General features: G+C 50.7%; 1 protein-coding gene across 1 annotated transcript in view; it reads right to left on the bottom strand.

Annotated features, from left to right (window-relative positions):
• PUS3 (pseudouridine synthase 3) overlaps positions 1-25413 on the bottom strand; it is a 68871-nt gene that overhangs the window by 23070 nt on the left and 20388 nt on the right. Inside the window, exons 2-4 of the mRNA XM_073649063.1 lie at positions 16236-16593; positions 15593-16101; positions 10049-10233 (exon numbers count right to left, since the gene is read on the bottom strand). Of these exons, the coding sequence (XP_073505164.1) occupies positions 10049-10233; positions 15593-16101; positions 16236-16589 (1048 nt within the window). The 5' untranslated portion in view covers positions 16590-16593. The remainder of the gene's footprint in view (positions 1-10048; positions 10234-15592; positions 16102-16235; positions 16594-25413) is intronic.

Here is a 25413-nt window from a genome sequence, read left to right as displayed (position 1 = left end):
TCAGCCAGAAAAGCCGACATCTCATCCCAATCCAGATCCCTCTTTCCCAAGAGGTGCGAGTAGAAGGATCTGACGACCTCCAGGATCCCCGATCTGGATCTTTTTAGGGACCCCGCAGTGTCAACCAGTCCTGTAACAACTTTACTATTCACTGACATCTTGCAGTTTCTGTAAGGGTCGGGCGAGCGGTACTTCCCGTAATCCCTCTCAAAAACCAAAGATGCGTGTCTATCATACGGACACCTCATTAGCAAAGATTTCACTCTGGAGATCTCCTTGCGGCTACCTCCAGTTGAGACAAGATGCTCGAGTTTCCTCCTCAGGCCCTGATACAGGCGGTACCTGTCCAGGCTCCTGAGGCTCGAGAGCTGGCGGAAGAATCTCGCCACCCTTTTCTTGAACATCTCCCACCACTCTGACTTACTACTACAAAGATCCAGTAAGGGTACCTGGCTCTGAAGAAAATCCTCAAAGGACTGTCTTATCTCCGCTTCTTCCAAGAGAGACGAATTGAGCCTCCAAAAGCCTCTTCCCATCCGGGGGGTCTCTGTAACATTCAGGGAAAACAAAATCATACAGTGATCGGAGAACTCCACCTCAACAACAGATACTGCTGAAGAGACGGCTTCCTCCTTTAAATAAAACCTGTCTATCCTGGACCTACAGTTACCTCTATGATAGGTGAACCCCTCGTGGCCTGCGGTGTGCCGGATGTGGACATCCACCAGGCGAGCCTCACTAGCTATACTATTAAGGGCGACGCTATCATAAGTCAGCTTGTCTCTGGAACCTCCTCTATCCCGGGGCCTCGTGACAGTGTTGAAGTCCCCTCCAAAGACGACCTGCCGACTCGTAAAAAGGTAGGGCTTGATCCTCGTAAAGAGTCACTTCCGGTCCCACTTAGATTGGGGACCATAAATGTTAATGAGCTGAAGCTCCTGTCCCTTCATGAGGACATCTAATATCAGGCACCTCCCCATTTCTAACTCAATAACCCGTCGGCATTCTACTGGTGCGGTAAAAAGGACCGCCACTCTGCTATACGGCTCGGCCGCAAGAGACCAATAGGAGGGCCCGAGTCTCCACTCCCTCTTAGCTATAAACACCTCTGCCGTATTTGGCAGCCTGGTCTCTTGCAAAAAGAAAATGTCAGCTTCAACCCGGCTGAGAAAATCAAAGGCCGCAAATCTAGCCATATTTGACTTAATGCTGGCGACATTAATGGAAGCCAGCGTCAACGGAGTGGGTACCGCCATCATTGGTGATTGAGTTATATGGCTTTCTTCTTCCCACTCCCCTTACCCTCTGCCTCAGAGGAGGAATCCTTCCCCCTCTTTAATGACACAGAGGTGTCCATTCCCACATTTTTCCTTCTTTTTTCGTCCTCGTCTCCGGACTCTGGGCCAGTCCCTCCCCCCAAGGACCTTGCATCCCCAGGAGAAGGAGACTCGGCGCCCCCTGTAAGCTCCGCTGAAGCCGGAACCTCACCCTCGGCCTCCTCCTCAGAGGAAGAGATGTTATCAAGGGCTTGAACCGGTTAGAAAGACCAACCAGAGGGGAGTCAGTTTTACCTTCCTTAGGTACCTTGGTCAGAGCGGGAGAAGATGTTTTATCTCCCTTCTTTTTCTTCTTTTTGGGGCCGAGCTAACGCTTGTTCTCTAGCCACCGCTTATTATCCTCATCCATACTTTCATAATGGGAGGATTCTGAGGCAGAGGCAGTTTCCTCCCTGTGGTTCCTCCTGACCTCCTCATCCAACTCATCATCCCTCGGGACCTCAGCAGCAACACTGGCATCCAGGACAGGGGCCGCCCCGGTAGCCCGGGGCTCGCCCCGCTCCCTCTCCTGTCTGCGCTTGTCTAGACGCCTCAGCTGGGCAGGCGTCTTTTTATTGCTTTTCTTCCCTGGCCCCTCAGCTCCCCCACCCCTGCTAGTCCCCTCCCCAGCAGAATCAGCCTCACGGCTTACTCCCACCGGGGTCTCGACTGCATTAGCAAAGGAGCGAGGACAACGGCTGAATGGGTGGCCTAACTCACCACACAGGTGGCACCTAATCTCCACACAAGAGGCGGCAAGATGGCCGACACCCCCACACAACGCGCATTTCTGCACGGTGCAGTTTGCACTGAAGTGTGTGGGGTCGCCGCACCTGTGACAGAGTTTCGGTTGCCCCTGGTAGAAGACCAGGATACGATCCCTACCCAGGAAGGCAGAAGATGGAATGTGGGCAACCGTACCATCTGAACGCTTAAGTTTTACCATAAACGTCCAGGTCCCTGACCAGATACCAAACTCGTCGCGGTTTTTCTTTGGCATCTCCACCACCTCTCCATACCGACCAAGCCAAGTCATGATGTCATAGCAAGAAAGCGACTCGTTACGGGTCATCACGGTCACTTTCTTGATCTGGTTTTGGCGAGACACTGCCTGAACGGTAAAGTCTCGCCAGCCGGGCTCATTTTTTGCCAACTCATAATTTGCCCAGAAGAGCTCAAGCCCCTCCGGCCGAACAAAGCTGACATCAAACTCAGGCGTGGAATAGGGATGTATCAAGGCGTAGATGTCAATCGCCTTGAAGCCCATCCTCAGCAGGAGCTCCACAACTTTAGACCTTGGCGGACATGCATCACTGCCCCTCCACCGAAGACGGACCACATTCCTACGCACACTGCCTGGCCCGGCTGTTGGGAGGGACCACACTGTATCTCCCCCTTTTTGCTCTCGGAAGGCCCCGAGGCCATGCCTCTCTATCCAGAAGGGTAGATCAACCTCTCGACCCTCTACCATTAGTGATCTCTCCCCCTTCTTTAGAGCCTCCAGAAGGCGCCGTTGCAACATGCCGTCCCCAAAGCCCGGAGACGAGGAGGATGCCCTATTTGCCCCGGAGGTGACACTGGCATAACTCCGGACAGGTGTTGCCACCCCCGGGGGGGCAACCGGACCAGTGACCACGTCAGCCCCAACAGTATCACCATTACCCACCTCCATCTCACCCTCCACCAAACCAGCAACCACACCACCAGACAATGAATTATCCTTATTCACCTCCACCACCACATTCATTCCTGCTGGACCTGTAACAATGGTGGATGACCTTTTGACCTCCGCATCAGGCACAAGGGGCTTAGTCACCTCCATAGAACTGTAGGCGACCTCACCCCCGGTCTTATGTGTGCCCTTCACATCATTGGTCGGTAATTTCCGCTGTTTGGCATTTGGTATAATGTGAACACAAGCAGGTGTAGTGCTATAGAAATATAAAACTTAACATTTATTATCACTGAATAAAATATATGCAATATACAAGGACCTAAAAAAACACAGATATACTGTCTGTGATATTAGATAGCCAAAATACTTCCATGTATTGTTGCGTCCAAAGATATAAATATATGTCATATAAGCATATTGTATCTCCGACGCCACCAAGAAAGTGTGGCAGAAAGAAAATGATGGAGCCTACAGGACACTATACAACTTATTGTGTCTCAGAATGTGAGAACGCAGAAACATTAACCCAATCAATGGTAACCATTTAAACTTTGCTATATATAGAAATGGAACATCCTCACCAATTTTGATATCCGTTCCTGCTCTCAGACTTCAAGGATAGCTCCATATAATGGGGGCAGACCAAGTCTCATTGGGTCACCAGCCCATCACAAAATACCGCTCCCGACGCGTTTCTTTGCCTTAGCTAGTCATCAGGGGGAAAAAAAAGAGAAGACATGCGGTATGCACGCTGCCCACAATCGCGCAGCTCATTCACCAGACAGCGCCATTTGACACTCTGATAAGTCCTCTTTTAAATCCTGGTCGCGCTGTACTCGCGATCGTGTCACTTCCGGTTCCGGTCAGCTGACATCCGGTATGTGGAACGCAGATGCCGGCCGTGACACGCAAGCGTCACATCCGGTGTGCGCATCGCAAACAGGAAAAACCGCACACCACGGAGCGACGATTAAAGGGGCATACAAGGTAACCAACTGACATCTTGTGTTGGATGGTGACATGAAGCCCTCCCATCCATAAGTACCCCAGGCCAGGGCAAATGTCCAAGTTAAACAATAACTGACACCCATCCAGGCACATACCGTATGTACCGCGGTATATACTAACCACGTATATTCTGCCCCAATGGTTTATGAGCTGGAAATACCTCATAGGTCAAAACCGCACAGTGGTGCCACGGCCCAAGGTCGAGAGCGCACTTAAAGCCCAAACATAAATTATTATGAAAATAAAAATGGAAATCAAGGAAAAGGGGGTATGAAGAAATGTGGAAAAATATGAAGAGATATGGGGGGACCGCACCTCACAGAATTAGAGGGAGAGAAATGAAGGGGGCCAAGGGACCTATAAAAAGCCCTATTGAGCAACTAGAACAACATCACCCTACCTGGCAGTGGAGGTTGGCACCCTAAAACCTGCGCAAATGGCGCCCCCACTCCTCGACGGCTGTCCCTACACTCCTTTCCCTAATTCACCGTACACTTATAGGAAGGACCTATAAGACAGCTGCTCATTGAGGCCGTGAGGAGCCATTGTCCGCAGCCTAAAGATCCACTTCGTCTCCCTTTGCAGAATCAGTTTGTCCCAGTCACCCCCTCTTGGTGGGACCATTACTTTGTCAATTCCCATGAATCGTATCATATCCCTGCTATTCGGGTGGGCGTTGTTTACATGTTTTGCCAGGGGGGGTGTCTCTTTTCAGGATGATATCCCTTTGATGTTCCCCCACTCTTCTCCTCAATTCCCTCCTTGTTTTCCCCACATATTCCATTCCACAGACACATTTGGCCATATAAATGATTCCCTTGGATCTACAGTTGATAAAATGTTTTCCCGGTGACGTTACTTGTGAAGTCTTTTCCTTGTGTGATAACTTTACAAGATACGCATCCGCTGCATCTAAAGCAGCCATTAATAGAACTTCTCAACCAGTTGTTCCCCAGATGGCCCATATAATGACTATGGACCAATCTGTCCCTGAGGGATCTACCCCTTTTATAGGTAATCATGGGTCTTGAATCGACCACGTCACCAATGTCCTCATCCATTAGTAGAATCGGCCAATGTTTTTGTAGTATCCTACGGACTGTATATGACTGATTGGAGAAGGTAGTGATGAATCTGCAGAAGGTATTATCCTTATCCAGATTCGGGGATGGATGTAGCAAGGAGGAGCGGTCCCTGACCAAAATCTCTTCATAAGCCTCAACTACTACCTTCTTTGGATAACCCCTCTCATAAAATCTTTGACAGAGATCGGTAGCCTGGGCTTTAAAACTGGCATCGTCCGAACAGTTCCTCCGGACCCTCATGAATTGCCCCTTCGGTATACCCCTCTTAAGGGGGACTGGATGGTTGCTTTCCCATCTGAGGAAGGAGTTCGAGGCAGTCGTTTTCCTATAGGTGCTAGTTCCTATCACTCCATCCCTCCCTATCCGTATCAGAATGTCAAGGAAGGGCAACTCATGGGGGCCAAACTCAAAAGTAAATTGTAGGTTGAGGTCGTTGTGATTAAGCTCTTCCACAAAGTCTCCAAAGGATGTTTTGTCCCCCTGCCACAGTACTAAAACATCGTCAATATAACGAACCCATAGTAAGATGTTTTCGCCACCCTCAATGGGGATGTCTCCAAATACAACGGTTTCCTCCCACCAACCCAGGTAAAGGTTGGCATACGATGGGGCACAGGGGCTCCCCATCGCAGTACCCCTGAGTTGGTGGAAGTATTTTCCACCAAAGAGGAACACATTTTTAGTCAAGCAAAACTGAAGAGCCTCCATTACAAAGCGATTGTGTCGCTCAAATTGTTTGCCTCTCCCCATAAGGAAAAAGCGTATCGCCTCCAAACCCCTATCATGAGGTATTGAGGAGTATAATGACTCGACATCGATGCTCGCTAGAGTCACGTCTTTATCGACCGTCATACCTTCCAGTTTACGGAGCAGGTCATTGGTATCCCCGATAAATGAGTTCAAGCTTAAGACAAAAGGTTTAAGTACCTTCTCCAAGTATATTCCCAAATTTTGGGTCATTTCTCTCCCTCTAATTCTGTGAGGTGCGGTCCCCCCATATCTCTTCATGTTTTTCCACATTTCTTCATACCCCCTTTTCCTTGATTTCCATTTTTATTTTTATAATAATTTATGTTTGGGCTTTAAGTGCGCTCTCGACCTTGGGCCGTGGCACCGCTGTGCGGTTTTGACCTATGAGGTATTTCCAGCTCATAAACCATTGGGGCAGAATATACGCGGTTAGTATATACCGCGGTACATACGGTATGTGCCTGGATGGGTGTCAGTTATTGTTTAACTTGGACATTTGCCCTGGCCTGGGGTACTTATGGATGGGAGGGCTTCATGTCACCATCCAACACAAGATGTCAGTTGGTTACCTTGTATGCCCCTTAATCGTCGCTCCGTGGTGTGCGTTTTTTCCTGTTTGCGATGCGCACACCGGATGTGACGCTTGTCACGGCCGGCATCTGCGTTCCACATACCGGATGTCAGCTGACCGGAACCGGAAGTGACACGATCGCGAGTACAGCGCGACCAGGATTTAAAAGAGGACTTATCAGAGTGTCAAATGGCGCTGTCTGGTGAATGAGCTGCGCGATTGTGGGCAGCGTGCATACCGCAGGTCTTCTTTTTTTTTTTCCCCCTGATGACTAGCTAAGGCAAAGAAACGCGTCGGGAGCGGTATTTTGTGATGGGCTGGTGACCCAATGAGACTTGGTCTGCCCCCATTATATGGAGCTATCCTTGAAGTCTGAGAGCAGGAACGGATATCAAATTTGGTGAGGATGTTCCATTTCTATATATAGCAAAGTTTAAATGGTTACCATTGATAGGGTTAATGTTTCTGCGTTCTCACATTCTGAGACACAATAAGTTGTATAGTGTCCTGTAGGCTCCATCATTTTCTTTCTGCCACACTTTCTTGGTGGCGTCGGAGATACAATATGCTTATATGACATATATTTATATCTTTGGACGCAACAATACATGGAAGTATTTTGGCTATCTAATATCACAGACAGTATATCTGTGTTTTTTTAGGTCCTTGTATATTGCATATATTTTATTCAGTGATAATAAATGTTAAGTTTTATATTTCTATAGCACTACACCTGCTTGTGTTCACATTTATCTATTTGTGTAGTTATTTCTAAAACCCCTGCTGCTGCATTTTGATTTGGTATAATGTGCCGCTGATCTCTAGCTGCTGTTAGGCGCCGCTGATCTTTAGCATCAGGATCTTCCGGACCAGCGACGCCAACACAAAATAGCACTTTCGTGGGAGGACCGGAACGCTCAGCCCCGACAGCCCCCTCACACTGCCGCCGCTTCTCAACTAAGTGATCAGCGGCAACAGCATTCAGAGGTGCCGAGGCTACCGGAGCTGCCCCCGACACCGGGCTGCTCCCCCCTCCCACTGAGGAGCGCACCACAGTGGCCTGATGGAACGCCCGCCGCCGGGCCGCCCTCACTGTCCAGCCTCTCGGCTGATGCACCTCCTGCTGCGTCCCCGCTACTACAAGCAGAGACGGAGCTCTGCGCCTCACTACCGCGCTCTGTAATCTCCCCGCGCCTTTGCACCGGATCCACAGCAGAACCCGGGCTGGGCAACGGGGCTTATACAGCGAGCTGAGCCTGCCGCCGACTCAGGGGGTACAGGGAGGGGGGCATATACGTATCTTACCGCCTCCTGCAGCTTTGGCTTGGTCTTCTTTGCCTTTTTGTGGCCCCCAGGTGCCTCTTCTGGTAGATCGTCACCAAGATGGAAGTTTTGGAGGCACACTGGGGACTCCAGGAGCTTAATCTCCGCCATTAGCGCCCCTCCCTGGCCGCTGCTGTCACTGTCCTCCCCAGAGCCGGCAGAACTGCGACCGGATGTCACTGTCGCCTGTCCTGCAGGGAGCTCGCTGCACGTGGCCTGCGGGTGACTTTGCAGGCTGCCAGGTGGGGCTTGCTGCTGGTCATCATCACTCTCATCATCCACCTGGCTCTCAGGCTGCAGCCCTATCTGCCTTTGCACTCTGGTATCAGCCATTTCTCTAAAGCGGTCTTCATTTATAAGTTTTTCTTTGAAAGGACCACTCTGCTCCCTGATGTCAGCTTTCCTAAGTTCCAGGCGTTGAATTTCACTGCTCAGTCACTTTACCTCGGCTTGGAGCTTGGCCTTCCTTGGTTTGGAGGCCCCTGCAGCTTTGGCGCTTGTGCAGCGCAGCTCCTCCCGGAGCCTCCTGATGAGCTTACTGGCATCTTCATACTCACGGAGGCGGATCATGACCCGGGAGGCATAGGTGGACACAGACTCCCGGGGTCCCTGCTGCGCCCACCCCCCCTCAGGGAGGTCGGCCTCACCTCCGTGAGCACTCAGCTTTCCTCCGGAAGGAGCGCCATCTTGCACGCCGCTGTCAGGCTTTTCCTCCATGCTGGAAGCCTTGCGGCTTCTAGGGGTCTCCACAATCCCGGGGGGAGTAGGAGCCACATTGCTGCGACTCCTGGTGCAGCGTCTCACCCCCGAGTCCTCTGATGTGCAGGCCGGTTGCTGGTTTCTTCTGCCCCCCGCCGGCCTGGTTCGGGAAGCAGAAGCCTGGGACTTGGCTCCTTCACTCATCCCAGAAACCAGCTCTCCCTCCGGGAAAGAGAGAGAGCAGGTCCCCAGGTGGAGAGGTGTTGGTTCTCAGAGATCAGGAGCTCACAGCAGGATCTGCAGCCACCACACCCGTAATCAGCACACTGACTAGCAGCTGATCAGAGCTGCACCCAGTATGCTGCTGGTGCAGTCACTGTGTACATACATTACATTACTGATCCTGAGTTACATCCTGTATTATAGTCCAGAGCTGCACTCACTATTCTGCTGGTGCAGTCACTGTGTACATACATTACATTACTGATCCTGAGTTACCTCCTGTATTATCCTCCAGAGCTGCACTCACTATTCTGCTGGTGCAGTCACTGTGTACATACATTACATTACTGATCCTGAGTTACCTCCTGTATTATCCTCCAGAGCTGCACTCACTATTCTGCTGGTGCAGTCACTGTGTACATACATTACATTACTGATCCTGAGTTACATCCTGTATTATACTCCAGAGCTGCACTCACTATTCTGCTGGTGCAGTCACTGTGTACATACATTACATTACTGATCCTGAGTTACCTCCTGTATTATCCTCCAGAGCTGCACTCACTATTCTGCTGGTGCAGTCACTGTGTACATACATTACATTACTGATCCTGAGTTACATCTTGTATTATCCTCCAGAGCTGCACTCACTATTCTGCTGGTGCAGTCACCGTGTACATACATTACATTACTGATCCTGAGTTACCTCCTGTATTATACTCCAGAGCTGCACTCACTATTCTGCTGGTGCAGTCACAGTGTACATACATTACATTACTGATCCTGAGTTACATCCTGTATTATACTCCAGAGCTGCACTCACTATTCTGCTGGTGCAGTCACTGTGTACATACATTACTGATCCTGAGTTACATCCTGTATTATCCTCCAGAGCTGCACTCACTATTCTGCTGGTGCAGTCACTGTGTACATACATTACATTACTGATCCTGAGTTACATCCTGTATTATACTCCAGAGCTGCACTCACTATTCTGCTGGTCCAGTCACTGTGTACATACATTACATTACTGATCCTGAGTTACATCCTGTATTATACTCCAGAGCTGCATTCACTATTCTGCTGGTGCAGTCACTGTGTACATACATTACATTACTGATCCTGAGTTACCTCCTGTATTATCCTCCAGAGCTGCACTCACTATACTGCTGGTGCAGTCACCGTGTACATACATTACATTAATGATCCCGAGTTACCTCCTGTATTATACTCCAGAGCTGCACTCACTGTTCTGCTGGTGCAGCCACTGTGTACATACATTACATTACTGATCCTGAGTTACATCCTGTATTATACCCCAGAGCTGCACTCACTATTACCTGGGGTGGTAAACACACTATTTATATTATGCTCGTACTCAGGTGGCTGCATTCATTACCAGAGCTGATGTTCATGGCATCTAGACCATATAGCGCCATGCGCAGGATGTGGCTCTTCACCGCTTCACGAGTCCACAGACGCTGCAGATGTGACACCGTGATGGACTGCAGATCCTTCTCGCCGATCCACTCAACGCCATCAAACTCACAGTCATATAAGACCAGAGGGAACTCCACCGCCATACTGCCATAAGACAGGAGCAAGACGTTACAGAGGTGGACATCAGACATCACCGAGCTCCTCCGACCTCACAGGATCACCCCGCACTGCACTATGGTGGACATCAGACATCACCGCGCTCCTCCAACCTCACAGGATCACCCCGCACTGCACTATGGTGGACATCAGACATCACGGCGCTCCTCCGACCACACAGGAGCACCCCGCACTGCACTATGGTGGACATCAGACATCACCGCGCTCCTCCGACCTCACAGGATCACCTCGCACTGCACTATGGTGGACATCAGACATCACCGCGCACCTCCGACCTCACAGGATCACCCCGCACTGCACTATGGTGGACATCAGACATCACGGCGCCCCTCCGACCACACAGGATCACCCCGCACTGCACTATGGTGGACATCAGACATCACCGCGCGCCTCCGACCACACAGGATCACCTCGCACTGCACTATGGTGGACATCAGACATCACCGCGCTCCTCCGACCACACAGGATCACCCCGCACTGCACTATGGTGGACATCAGACATCACCGCGCACCTCCGACCACACAGGATCACCCCGCACTGCACTATGGTGGACATCAGACATCACCGCGCTCCTCCGACCACACAGGATCACCCCGCACTGCACTATGGTGGACATCAGACATCACCGCGCTCCTCCGACCACACAGGATCACCTCGCACAGCACTATGGTGGACATCAGACATCACCGCGCGCCTCCGACCTCACAGGATCACCTCGCACTGCACTATGGTGGACATCAGACATCACCGAGCTCCTCCGACCACACAGGATCACCCCGCACTGCACTATGGTGGACATCAGACATCACCGCGCTCCTCCGACCACACAGGATCACCTCGCACTGCACTATGGTGGACATCAGACATCACCGCACGCCTCCGACCTCACAGGATCACCTCGCACTGCACTATGGTGGACATCAGACATCACCGCGCGCCTCCGACCACACAGGATCAACTCGCACTGCACTATGGTGGACATCAGACATCACCTCGCACCTCCGACCACACAGGATCACCCCGCACTGCACTATGTTGGACATCAGACATCACCGCGCTCCTCCGACCACACACGATCACCCCGCACTGCACTATGTTGGACATCAGACATCACCGCGCTCCTCCGACCACACAGGATCACCCCGCACTGCACTATGGTGGACATCAGACATCACCGTGCTCCTCCGACCACACAGGATCACCCCGCACTGCACTATGGTGGACATCAGACATCACCGCGCTCCTCCGACCACACAGGATCACCTCGCACTGCACTATGGTGGACATCAGACATCACCGCGCTCCTCCGACCACATAGGATCACCCCGCACTGCACTATGGTGGACATCAGACATCACCGCGCTCCTCCGACCACACAGTATGACCCCGCACTGCACTATGGTGGACATCAGACATCACAGAGCTCCTCCGACCACACAGTATGACCCCGCACTGCACTATGGTGGACATCAGACATCACCGTGCTCCTCCGACCACACAGTATCACCTCGCACTGCACTATGGTGGACATCAGACATCACCGCGCTCCTTCGACCACACAGTATGACCACGCACTGCACTATGGTGGACATCAGACATCACCGTGCTCCTCCGACCACACAGTATCACCCCGCACTGCACTATGGTGGACATCAGACATCACCGCGCTCCTCCGACCACACATTATGACCCCGCACTGCACTATGGTGGACATCAGACATCACCGTGCTCCTCCGAGCACACAGTTTGACCCCGCATTGCACTATGGTGGACATCAGACATCACAGAGCTCCTCCGACCACACAGTATGACCCCGCACTGCACTATGGTGGACATCAGACATCACCGTGCTCCTCCGACCACACAGTATGACCCCGCACTGCACTATGGTGTACATCAGACATCACCGCGCACCTCCGACCACACAGGATCACCCCGCACTGCACTATGGTGGACATCAGACATCACCGCGCTCCTCCGATCACACAGGATCACCCCGCACTGCACTATGGTGGACATCAGACATCACCGCGCTCCTCCGACCACACAGGATCACCCCGCACTGCACTATGGTGGACATCAGACATCACCGTGCTCCTCCGACCACACAGGATCACCCCGCACTGCACTATGGTGGACATCAGACATCACCTCGCGCCTCCGACCACACAGGAGCATACCGCACTGCACTATGGTGGACACCAGACATCACCGCGCTCCTCCGACCACACACGATCACCCCGCACTGCACTATGTTGGACATCAGACATCACCGCGCTCCTCCGACCACACAGGATCACCCCGCACTGCACTATGGTGGACATCAGACATCACCGTGCTCCTCCGACCACACAGGATCACCCCGCACTGCACTATGGTGGACATCAGACATCACCGCGCTCCTCCGACCACACAGGATCACCTCGCACTGCACTATGGTGGACATCAGACATCACCGCGCTCCTCCGACCACATAGGATCACCCCGCACTGCACTATGGTGGACATCAGACATCACCGCGCTCCTCCGACCACACAGTATGACCCCGCACTGCACTATGGTGGACATCAGACATCACAGAGCTCCTCCGACCACACAGTATGACCCCGCACTGCACTATGGTGGACATCAGACATCACCGTGCTCCTCCGACCACACAGTATCACCTCGCACTGCACTATGGTGGACATCAGACATCACCGCGCTCCTTCGACCACACAGTATGACCACGCACTGCACTATGGTGGACATCAGACATCACCGTGCTCCTCCGACCACACAGTATCACCCCGCACTGCACTATGGTGGACATCAGACATCACCGCGCTCCTCCGACCACACATTATGACCCCGCACTGCACTATGGTGGACATCAGACATCACCGTGCTCCTCCGAGCACACAGTTTGACCCCGCATTGCACTATGGTGGACATCAGACATCACAGAGCTCCTCCGACCACACAGTATGACCCCGCACTGCACTATGGTGGACATCAGACATCACCGTGCTCCTCCGACCACACAGTATGACCCCGCACTGCACTATGGTGTACATCAGACATCACCGCGCACCTCCGACCACACAGGATCACCCCGCACTGCACTATGGTGGACATCAGACATCACCGCGCTCCTCCGATCACACAGGATCACCCCGCACTGCACTATGGTGGACATCAGACATCACCGCGCTCCTCCGACCACACAGGATCACCCCGCACTGCACTATGGTGGACATCAGACATCACCGTGCTCCTCCGACCACACAGGATCACCCCGCACTGCACTATGGTGGACATCAGACATCACCGTGCTCCTCCGACTACACAGGATCACCCCGCACTGCACTATGGTGGACATCAGACATCACCGAGCTCCTCCGACCACACAGGATCACCCCGCACTGCACTATGGTGGACATCAGACATCACCGAGCTCCTCCGACCACACAGGATCACCTCGCACTGCACTATGGTGGACATCAGACATCACCGCGCTCCTCCGACCACACAGGATCACCCCGCACTGCACTATGGTGGACATCAGACATCACCTCGCGCCTCCGACCACACAGGATCACCCCGCACTGCACTATGGTGGACATCAGACATCACCGCGCACCTCCGACCACACAGGATCACCCCGCACTGCACTATGGTGGACATCAGACATCACCTCGCGCCTCCGACCTCACAGGATCACCCCGCACTGCACTATGGTGGACATCAGACATCACCGCGCTCCTCCGACCACACAGGATCACCCCGCACTGCACTATGGTGGACATCAGACATCACCGCGCTCCTCCAACCACACAGGATCACCCCGCACTGCACTATGGTGGATATCAGACATCACCGTGCTCCTCCGACCACACAGTATCACCCCGCACTGCACTATGGTGGACATCAGACATCACCTCGCGCCTCCGACCACACAGGAGCATACCGCACTGCATTATGGTGGACACCAGACATCACAGCGCTCCTCCGACCACACAGTATGACCCCACACTGCACTATGGTGGACATCAGACATCACCTCGCGCCTCCGACCACACAGGAGCATACCGCACTGCACTATGGTGGACACCAGACATCACAGCGCTCCTCCGACCACACAGGATCACCCCGCACTGCACTATGGTGGACATCAGACATCACCGCGCTCCTCCGACCACACAGGATCACCCCGCACTGCACTATGGTGGACATCAGACATCACCGCGCTCCTCCGACAACACAGGATCACCCCGCACTGCACTATGGTGGACATCAGACATCACCACGCTCCTCCGACCACACAGTATGACCCCGCACTGCGCGATGGTGGACATCAGACATCACCGTGCTCCTTTGACCACATAGGATCACCCCGCACTGCACTCTGGTGGACATCAGACATCACCGCGCTCCTCCGACCACACAGTATGACCCCGCACTGCACTATGGTGGACATCAGACATCACCGCGCGCCTCCGACCACACAGTATGACCCCGCACTGCACTATGGTGGACATCAGACATCACCGCGCTCCTCCGACCACACAGTATGACCACGCACTGCACGATGGTGGACATCAGACATCACCGTGCTCCTCCGACCACACAGTATCACCCCGCACTGCACTATGGTGGACATCAGACATCACCGCGCTCCTCCGACCACACATTATGACCCCGCACTGCACTATGGTGGACATCAGACATCACCGTGCTCCTCCGACCACACAGTATGACCCCGCATTGCACTATGGTGGACATCAGACATCACTGCGCACCTCCGACCACACAGGATCACCCCGCACTGCACTATGGTGGACATCAGACATCACCGCGCTCCTCCGATCTCACAGGATCACCCCGCACTGCACTATGGTGGACATCAGACATCACCGTGCTCCTCCGACCACACAGGATCACCCCGCACTGCACTATGGTGGACATCAGACATCACCGTGCTCCTCCGACTACACAGGATCACCCCGCACTGCACTATGGTGGACATCAGACATCACCGTGCTCCTCCGACCACACAGTATGACCACGCACTGCACTATGGTGGACATCAGACATCACCGCGCACCTCCGACCACACAGGATCACCCCGCACTGCACTATGGTGGACATCAGACATCACCGCGCTCCTCCGACCACACAGGATCACCCCGTACTGCACTATGGTGGACATCAGACATCACCGTGCTCCTCCAACCACACAGGAGCACCCCGCACTGCACTTACTCTCCGCACTTCGCTCTCTGACAGAACACTTATGGCTCGGTCTTCCCGCCTGAGCCCGCAGTTTACCTAATCCCATCTCACTTGTATTGGGGCTTGCATGGATTCCTTTCCACATCCAGCAATTCTCTTATCACTTCTGGTTCCTCTTTGCCCTGACCGACGAGGAACAGAACTCCCATGATGCACCTGACTTGGTGGTAAAGAAAAGCCAAGCCCTTGATCTTCAGGTGGTAGAGCTGAAAGGGCCCTGCTTCCTCCAGACCCTCCGGTACGGGCTCCACCCTGGCGCTGATCACCGTACGGACGAAGTTCAGAACTCCATTTGCCACGTCCATCTTGCAAAGATTACGGAAGTCATGTGTCCCCTCCAGCATCCGGGCAGCCTGATCCATCATGGCGACATCAAGCTGAGCACGCGGGAACAAGTATCTGTAAGTGCGCGAGCGGCAGCTGAAGCGTGCGCTAAAGGAGGAGGGGACAGCAGCCCAGCTCAGGACTCTGATGTCCGGTGGTAGGACGCGATTCAGCATCTGGGTGTAGCGCACCTCCGGCTTTCCTGCAGCCGCCGAGCGGAGGTCTAGAGATATGACCTGCAAAAAAAACACGAGACGCATGAGCGAAGTAAAGGAGATGACCTGCAGGGAGCAAAGAGCAGACTAATGGACAGGTCTAGTAGGAAGTACAAGAGATGCACACACCGAGTAAGATGCACCGCTACACTCACCTGTGCCAGGGCACTGACGCCACGGTCCGTACGGCCGCACCGGTGATAGTTGCTGCTCTGCCTGCTCTCCACCAGCCGCGTCTTGATTAGGGCACTGAACATCACCTCTTCTACTGTGTTCCTTGTGTTTTCCTGGCTGGCGAAGCCCTGGTAGTTCCAACCCAGGTATGCCAGCCGCAAGGCTACATGATGCTTGGGGTGCGCAGAGAAATCGAAGGGTCTCTGTCTTTGCGGTTTGGGGGTACGCACGGCATCCCCAGAGCTCTGAGAGAGCAGACCCTGCAGCCGCTTCACCTCCCCCTCCAGATCTTGCAGCCGTTGCTGCAACTGAATCACTTCCAACTCCTCAGACATGGTCCTGGGTGACATGAAGAAGGCAGGTTACTGAGGAGTGTGGCCGCTGACTTTCATGTGGTTGCTACTAAAATGGAGCTGCTCCTGTGAGGGATGACGTCACAAGAAGGAGTACAGCAGCCTTCAAAATAGAGAGGTTTATAGAGGTGATTGTATATAGAGGAGAGAAGCGTTGTACTGCAGAATGGAGCTGTATATAGAGAGGATAAATCTGCTCCAGGATGGGGCTGTACTTAGAGGAGAAGACTAATGCTCTGCTGGAGAGGGCACTACATAGGGGAGAAGCATTTTAGGGGGTGCTTTTGCAGCGCTTTTTCAGGCGGATTCCAGGCAGATCCAGTCCGAAAAAGACCTTACAGTGGTTTAGCTTTTGCATTTCTGTTCTTAGGTCTGTACATCAGTCCTGGACAGTCCTGATTAATCATGTGTTGTCAGAGGATGACTAATAGCAGCCTTCAATCTACTTGCTTTGGCTTATTATACATGGGATACAACATTCTCATATGCCAAAGCAATACAATTGACCAGTTTATCTAAAGGGAGTGTTCCAGGAATGTGATAAAAAATAGCCCCCTTCACATATTTCACGCTGCAACGCTTCCTGGTCAGGTGTCAGGACGGGCTGCAAACTGAAGAATCACAGCTCAATACATTGATATCCTTCACGGTGAACGCCGTCATGTCCGATACTAGAGCGCAGAGAGCAGGCGACATCATTCATCAGCCGATCACGGTCTGCACTTCTTTATAGGTTTTTCTCTCTCTTTGGGTACAATGTCTGGCGCGACCCATTTTACCTACTGAGCACAGGATAAAGCGAGCAGGCACAACAATGGCTGCCTCCTTCTTTACATAAGCGCCATAATTGACCCCCGTTCCCTCACAGAATATCCTCAGTAATGAGCTCTGCACGGTTATTAATTAGTACACCCTCTTTCATTAAATGAGTCAATTATACCCGATTAGCAGCCTGCAGGTCATGGCTGCTGATTCTGTTGGTTGCCCATTACTCGCCTACACCTAGTCAGGAATTGTTTCCCATCTTGTACAATCTATTCTGCCCAATACAGTAATGACCCGTGAGTGACGTCAGACTGATGGTCTTCTGCACATCGCGGACCCCAAAGTGGTCACTGACTCCATATCCTGACTATTATCCATGGGTTCCAGATGAGAAATATTCCAGTCCAATGTCTATAGACAGGCGAGTTCTACATCTAAGAAGCCAGGACTAAATACCGCGCTGACTCATGGGTCAGAACGCGTGGGCTCGGCGACCTTTCCTCGGGATGTCCTCTTTTATTGCATCAATCTTTGGAACATAATATGGATTGATAATATGGATGGTTTGGTTTTATTTGACCTCTTTGGCAGCGGAGTTTCGGACTATTCACCCTTGTTTCATGGGAAGGTATTGCAGCTATTCTGTTTCCTACCCGTAACTCTACGTCCAAGCACGGTGTTGGGATTCATAGACCCGTCATGGAGTCACGCATGAGGGGAGCTTAGCACCAGACATATTTTTAGGTTGTAGTTACACATGACCCCATTACAGAGGTCTACCTTATTGCAGAACCCTCTCACTTCAGAAAACCTCCAGAGGAAAAGCCCCTTTATACACTCCCCAAACCGTTCTTATACATTACCAAGACCCACACCCTACCCTACACAGCATCCCCCACTTTATACACCCCCAAATCACAACAACCCTTTCATTATACACTCCCTAAATCCCACCTTGCCACCCCTCAATTATACCCTCCGGGGACACTACTCCCACTTCCCTTGGTCTCTTACAACACGTGGAGCATCTGAATGTTCCAGAAGCCACTTACTAGTGACTGCGCTCATCGACCGCCTCGTCCGCAGCGCTGCTGCACCCCATCCATGTGCTTTACTGCTCTCCATAATCTGCGCACGCCGGAAAAAACAGAGCACGCCTGCAAGCCATCAAACCTACCAGAAGCTCATGCTCTCTAGCACAAGGGTGCACACCCTGCAACCACGATGCCATCCGGCGTGGTCCTCTACCATCTGGACAAAAAAACGCTTGGTCTCACAGGTTAATTACACTCCTCAACATGGAAACTGACAAAAAGGAAAAGTGGTGGAATGAAAGACACGTAACTGACCCGCAAATGATGAAAAAAACGGAAGCAAAATTTCTCCATTTCTTAAGTCTCTAGTCTGAGCCTCGTGCAGAAATCCCAGCACCTCCGGCCTCAGCTGCTGTCACTGAGGTCATTAATGGTCGTCTGAGGAAGGATCTGCCGCTGAATGTACAAATCATCAAGATCCACTGCTGGCAGCTCCTGTGTAATCACCGACCAATGACGTCCCCGATGTGCTCGATAGAGAAAAATCCGGAGACACTGCAGGCATCTCCTGTGTGATCACCGACCAATGACGTCCCCGATGTGCTCGATGGAGAAAAATCCGGAGACGCTGCCGGCAGCTCCTGTGTGATCACCGACCAATGACGTCCCCGATGTGCTGGATGGAGACATGACCAGAGACGCTGCCGGCAGCTCCTGTGTAATCACTGACCAATGACGTCCCCGATGTGGTCAATGGAGACCAGTCCGGAGACGCTGCCAGCAGCTCCTGTGTAATCACCGACCAATGACGTCCCCGATGTGCTCGATGGAGACCAGTCCGGAGACACTGCCAGCAGCTCCTGTGTAATCACCGACCAATGACGTCCCCGATGTGCTTCATGGAGACAAGTCCAGAGACACTGCCGGCAGCTCCTGTGTAATCACTGACCAATGACGTCCCCGATGTGGTCAATGGAGACAAGTCCGGAGACGCTGCCAGCAGCTCCTGTGTGATCACCGACCAATGACGTCCCCGATGTGCTGGATGGAGATAAGTCCAGAGATACTGCCGGCAGCTCCTGTGTGATCACTGACCAATAACATCCCCGATGTGCTCGATGGAGACAAGTCCAGAGACGCTGCCGGCAGCTCCTGTGTAATCACTGACCAATGACATCGCCGATGTGCTGGATGGAGAAAAATCCGGAGACACTGCCGGCATCTCCTGTGTAATCACCGACTAATGACGTCCCCAATGTGCTCGATGGAGAAAAATCCGGAGACACTGCAGGCAGCTCCTGTGTGATCACAGACCAATGATGTCCCCGATGTGCTCGATGGAGACAAGTCCAGAGACGCTGCCGGCAGCTCCTGTGTAATCACTGACCAATGACGTCCCCGATGTGCTCGATGGAGACAAATCTTTCATTATTCAGTTTTTTTTAATGTAATTGTATATGTGTATTGTTTTGTCCCATTTGTAAAATCTTTCCTATATTTTTATACACACAACCCGTACTGGGGTATACAGTGAGGAAAGTAAGTATTTGATACAATGCCGATTTTGCCACCTACAAAGAATAGAGATGTGAATGATGGGGGGGATGTAATGGCAGCTTACAATCATCCTTCAGCATGTGCAGTTGTAAGAAGACACCTTGCTCCGTAGATAGTCACGCCTTTCAGCTGCAAAAGTCAGGATTTACACCCCCACCAACTAGCTAGATGCAAGCTCCTACAGGAAGACCCCCTGTGGATCCAAACCATGTGGTCTGCTTTGTTCAGTCAGATAGGAATTCCATAGAGTTATGGACATACTAGAAGTCCTAGCCGTACATCGGGTACATTTCCGAGATTCCCAGGACATGGTGAATATCCGCCTGGGTCTCGACCCATTCTAGCACATAGGGATAGGGAGATGCATACAAACAGCTAGTAGAAACCAGATAGAGCTGTGATTGGTCTCAACACGTAGCAGGGGCCCGGCCGGATTCGATGGCACCAGAACTGCCGCCCTAGGACCGTCCATTAAGGAGTTATGACCCATCTTAGGTTCTGGGGTTTCTAGCTGCTAGAGACAAGGGTTAAGGATTAGACTTAGGTCCAACCAAAAGGGCAGGAGGGGGGGGTGACACCGAGGGGTTAAATGCTTGTGTACAGCAGGGCCTAGTGCATTTTTCTGGGGAGATCACGACAAAATATCGTGTGGGAAGAACTCCAGGAACGGAGGAGTCCGCAAGCCTCCCATGTGGCAGCCACTACCCAGCAAGCCTTGCCTTTCATCTGACTGTTAACTGACTCTTAATGTCTGCATACTTTTGTACCACTACTATTGTATATGCATCTCTGACCATTATGCATGTATAACCCTTATGTATATAGTGTATTGTCTAGTGTGCCCTTAAGACTATTAAATATATAATTTAACCTTCGACTGCTCTTATCTTGATCCACACATCCATTTCTCGGTTTAATTTCCCATGCTACCAGGGCTGGTTTCTGGCACGATATAATTCCCGTTAACAGACCAGGCTTATATCAAATAGGAACTGGTGGCAGTTCTACCGGGCTGATAAGGTTCTGTTTTACTGGGGCTAATGAAAGGGGCCTCTCAGCCTGTCGGGGGTGTGAGCGAGTGTGGAGCCACATAAGTGACTGAGTGGACCATCTCTTCTCACTTCCTGTACCTTCCTGAGCCTGTGAGAACAGGGGACTGTGACGATACAGCCTATAATCTTAATCAGCCATACGATTCGATTTGTTAATCCTAGAGAAATACACTATTGTGTTCATGTTGACTTGTAAATGTATGCGTATTTCTGTAGCTGGGGAAGGACAGACCAGTATTTGTATAACCCTGAATGTTGACTTCTATTGGTCTGTGGAACAATGAGTGTTTGCTAATTATGTTGATTAACTATTGTGTGGACCCTGTTGCTTGTTGACTTACAAAACAGGAGGACAAGCTACGCAAATTAATAAAATGCTCAAACAATGAGACCTGTGAATAATGCCCTCCCTAACCACTTACCTGTGAATGTGTACTTGAATGGACAACTGTAACCATTTTAAAAGGGACATGTGTTTCTTTAGCAGTCAGACTTGAAACAGAAATTGGAAATATACTTTACAGGGAGATTCAAGGTTCAGACTCTCTGAGACCATCAGCTTGGAAGCATGGGTTTAACCAAAGAGACAAAGATTTGGATTCTACATGATTTCGGCCTAAGGTTATACGGCCCTTACTGGAAAGATACGGATTTGCTCCACTGACCATCAGAGAGCCCATGGATACATTTGGGGAGACCAGGTTGGGATGATGAAGTCACCTGGCCCCATGGATATGTTGTTTGGGGTTGCCAGGAGGGACCTACCGGTCGCCTAGAACCCATGGAGACATTCAGAGAAGCCATATTGGGACCAGCCGGTCATCTGACCCCATGGAAACTCTCGGAGAGGCCAGGGTGGGACCCTCGGGTCTCTTGGCCTTGTACCTCGATGGACTGCTAGCTTCCTAAGCTTGCCGCTACCTTTTCTCTGGGGGGGCCCACCAGAAGCAGGGGGCCACTGGTTGAGGTAGTTGACCCTGGAAGTCCCAAAGCCGCAGCTGTGCTATCCCAGGCGGGCAGGGCGGAAGGATGAGACTGTGTAATGTTGCACCACCTTGGGTATTTGCTGGGATTGTTCTATGTGTTTATTGTCCGCTTTGTGGTTCAATAAAGTATTGCCACGCTGTGACCCGCACCCTGTGTTGTCGGAGTAGTATTACGCCCACGGAAGACCTCATGTCTTCACAGGGACGTATGTGTAAAACTTTACCAATCTGACCTTGCGTGTCCCAGAGGGGTGTGGAACGTCACATTGATGCAAAGTGCGGATCCGTATCACGTGATCCGTCTGAAGCAATAGTGATGTCATGCGAGTGGCGGGTGCGGATTCATCTAAGAGGATTGTCATTTTTATCGCAGGTACACTTCAACTATGAGACAGATCTAAAAAATAAAAACCAGAAAATCACATTGTATAAATTTTACATAATTCATTTGCATTTTATTGCATGAAATAAGTATTTGATACAATAGAAAAACAGAGCTTAATATTTGGTCCAGAAACCTTTGTTACAATTACAGAGATCAGACGTTTCCTGTAGTTCTTGACCAGGTTTGCACACACTGCAGCAGGGATTTTGGCCCCCTCCTCCATACAGATCTTCACCAGGTTTGCACACACTGCAGCAGGGATTTTGGCCCCCTCCTCCATTCAGATCTTCTCCAGATATTTCAGGTTTCGGTCCTGTCGCTGGGCAACATTGAGTTTCAGCTTCCTCCAAAGATTTTCTATTGGGTTCAGGTCTGGAGACTGGCTAGGCCACTCCAGGACGGTGAAATGCTTCTTACGGAGTGGATGGGAGTTTCGGGTCATTGTCATGCTGGAAGACACAACCATGACCAATCTTCAAAAGATCTAAACAAACTGGAACTGTGGGCAGCAACTAACAGAATGGTTAGTCCTACATCTGGGCAAGAAAAATGAAAAGAATGGGAGGAATAGAACTAAGCAACAGCACGTGTGAAAAAGACTTGTGTATACTAATAGATCACAGACTGCACATGAGTCAACAGTGTGATGCAGCAGAAAAAAGGCAAATACAAATCTGGGATGTATTACCAGAAGCATACAGTCTAGATCACGTGAAGTCATTATCGGACTTTACTCCTCTTTGGTCAGACCTCATCTGGATACTGTGTCCGGTTCTGGGCACATTTTAAAAAAGACAAAGAAACTGGAGCAAGTTCAGAGAAGAGCGACCAGAATGGTGAGCGGACTGTAAACTATGTCCTATGAGGAACGGTTGCAGGATTTGGGAATGTTTAGCTGCAAAAGAGAAGACTGAGAGGAGACTTAATAGCTGTCTACAAATATCTCAAGGGCTGTCACATTGTAGAAGGATCAACTTTATTCTCATTTGCACAAGGAAAGACTAGAAGCAATGGGATGAAACTGAATGGGAGGAGACACAGATTAGATATTAGAAGACACTTTCTGACAGTGAGGAGATCAATGAGTGGAACAGGCGGCCACGAGAGGTGGTGAGTTCTCCTTCAATGAACGTCTTCAGAGGCTGGACAGATATCCTTCTGAGATGTTTAGTGAATCCTGCATTTGAACAGGGGGCTGGACTCGATAATCCTGGAGGTCCCTACAAACTAACATTCTATGATTCTAAGCTCTTAATGAGTAAAGGACGTTGTTGGACAAAATCTCGCGATACATGACCCCATTCACCCTCCTTTCAATAAGGTGCAGCCATCCAGTCTCCTTTGCAGAAAAGCACCCCAAAGTATGATGTTTCCCCCACCATGCTTCACAGTTGGGACGGTGTTCTTGGGGTTGTACTCATCCTTCTTCTTGCTCCAAACACAGCGAGTAGAGTTGATACCAAAAAGTTCTATTTTGGTCTCATCTGACCACATGACCTTCTCCCATGCCTCCTCTGGATTATCAAGATGATCATTGGAGAACTTCAAACGGGCCTTGACATGTGCTGGCGTGAGCAGGGGGACCTTGAGTTCCCTGCAGGATTTTAATCCATGACTGTGTAGTGTGTTACTAACGGTAAGGTTTGAGACTGTGGTCCGAGCTCTCTTCAGGTCATTGACTAGGTCCTCCTGTGTAGTTCTGGGCCGATTCCTGACCTCAGAATCATCCTTACTCCACAAGGCAAGATCTTGCATGGAGCCCCAGACTATTGACATTCACCTTGTGTTTCTACCATTTCCTAATAATTGCGCCAACATTTGCTGCCGTCTCATGAAGCTGCTTGCTTATTTTCCTGTAGCCCATCCCAGTCTACAATTTTGTCCCTGGTGTCCTTACACAGCTCTTTGGTCTTGGCCATGGTGGAGAAGTTGGAGTGGGATTGATTGAGCATGTGGACAGGTGTCTTCTATACAGGTAACGAGTTCAAACAGGTGCAATTAATACAGGTAATGAGTGCAGAGTAGGAGGCTTCTTAAAGAAAAACTGACAGGTCTGTGAGAGGCAGAATTCTTGCTGGTTGGTCGGTGATCAAATACTTATTTCATGCAATAAAATGCTAATTAATTATGCAACAATCCTACAATGGGATTTTCCGGTTTTTACTTTTAGATTTTGCAGCATCTGAAACAACGGATACTGGAAGCCTGTGCTAGCATTTCTTCTGCGGTGTTGCTATCAGTGTGTCAAGAGTGGGAGAAGAGGGTTGCATTGACAATCCAACACAATGGGCAGCACTTTGAATACATTTTATAAGTGGTCATAAACTTGTAAAAAAACTCATGAAAGAATAAAGTTACGTTAAAACCAAGCACACCATTGTTTTTCTTATGAAATTCTCAATAAGTCTGATGTGTCACATGACCCTCTTCCCATTGAAAAAATAAAGTTGGATCCAAAATGGCCGACTTCAAAATGGCCGCCATGGTCACCACCCATCTGGAAAAGTTTTCACCCTCCCATATACTAATGTGCCACAAACAGGAAGTTGATATCACCAACCATTCCCATTTAATTTAGGTGTATCCATATACAGTTATATGAAAAAGTTTGGGCACCCCTATTAATCTTAAGCTTAATGTTTTATAAAAATTGGTGCTTTTGCAACAGCTATTTCAGTTTGATCTATGTAATAACTGTTGGACACAGTAATGTTTCTGCCTTGAAATTAGGTTTATTTATTAACAGAAAATGTGCAATCTGCATTCAAACAAAATTTGACAGGTGCATAAGTATGGGCACCCTTATCATTTTCTTCTTTTAAATACTCCTACCTACTTTTTACTGACTTACTAAAGCACTTTTTTTGGTTTTGTAACCTCATTGAGCTTTGAACTTCATAGCCGGGTGTATGCAATCACGAGAAAAGCTACTTTAAGTGGCCACTTGCAAGTTGTTTTCCTGTTTGAATCTCCTCTGAAGAGTGGCATCATGGGCTCCTCAAAATAACTGTCAAATGATCTGAAAAC

This window comes from Phyllobates terribilis, unplaced genomic scaffold (genome assembly GCF_046119375.1).
Source record: "Phyllobates terribilis strain yellow unplaced genomic scaffold, ASM4611937v1 Scaffold_9__5_contigs__length_417890890, whole genome shotgun sequence".
In the NCBI taxonomy this organism is placed as follows: Eukaryota; Metazoa; Chordata; class Amphibia; order Anura; family Dendrobatidae; genus Phyllobates; species Phyllobates terribilis.
This window is presented reverse-complemented; position numbering and strand designations above follow the sequence as displayed.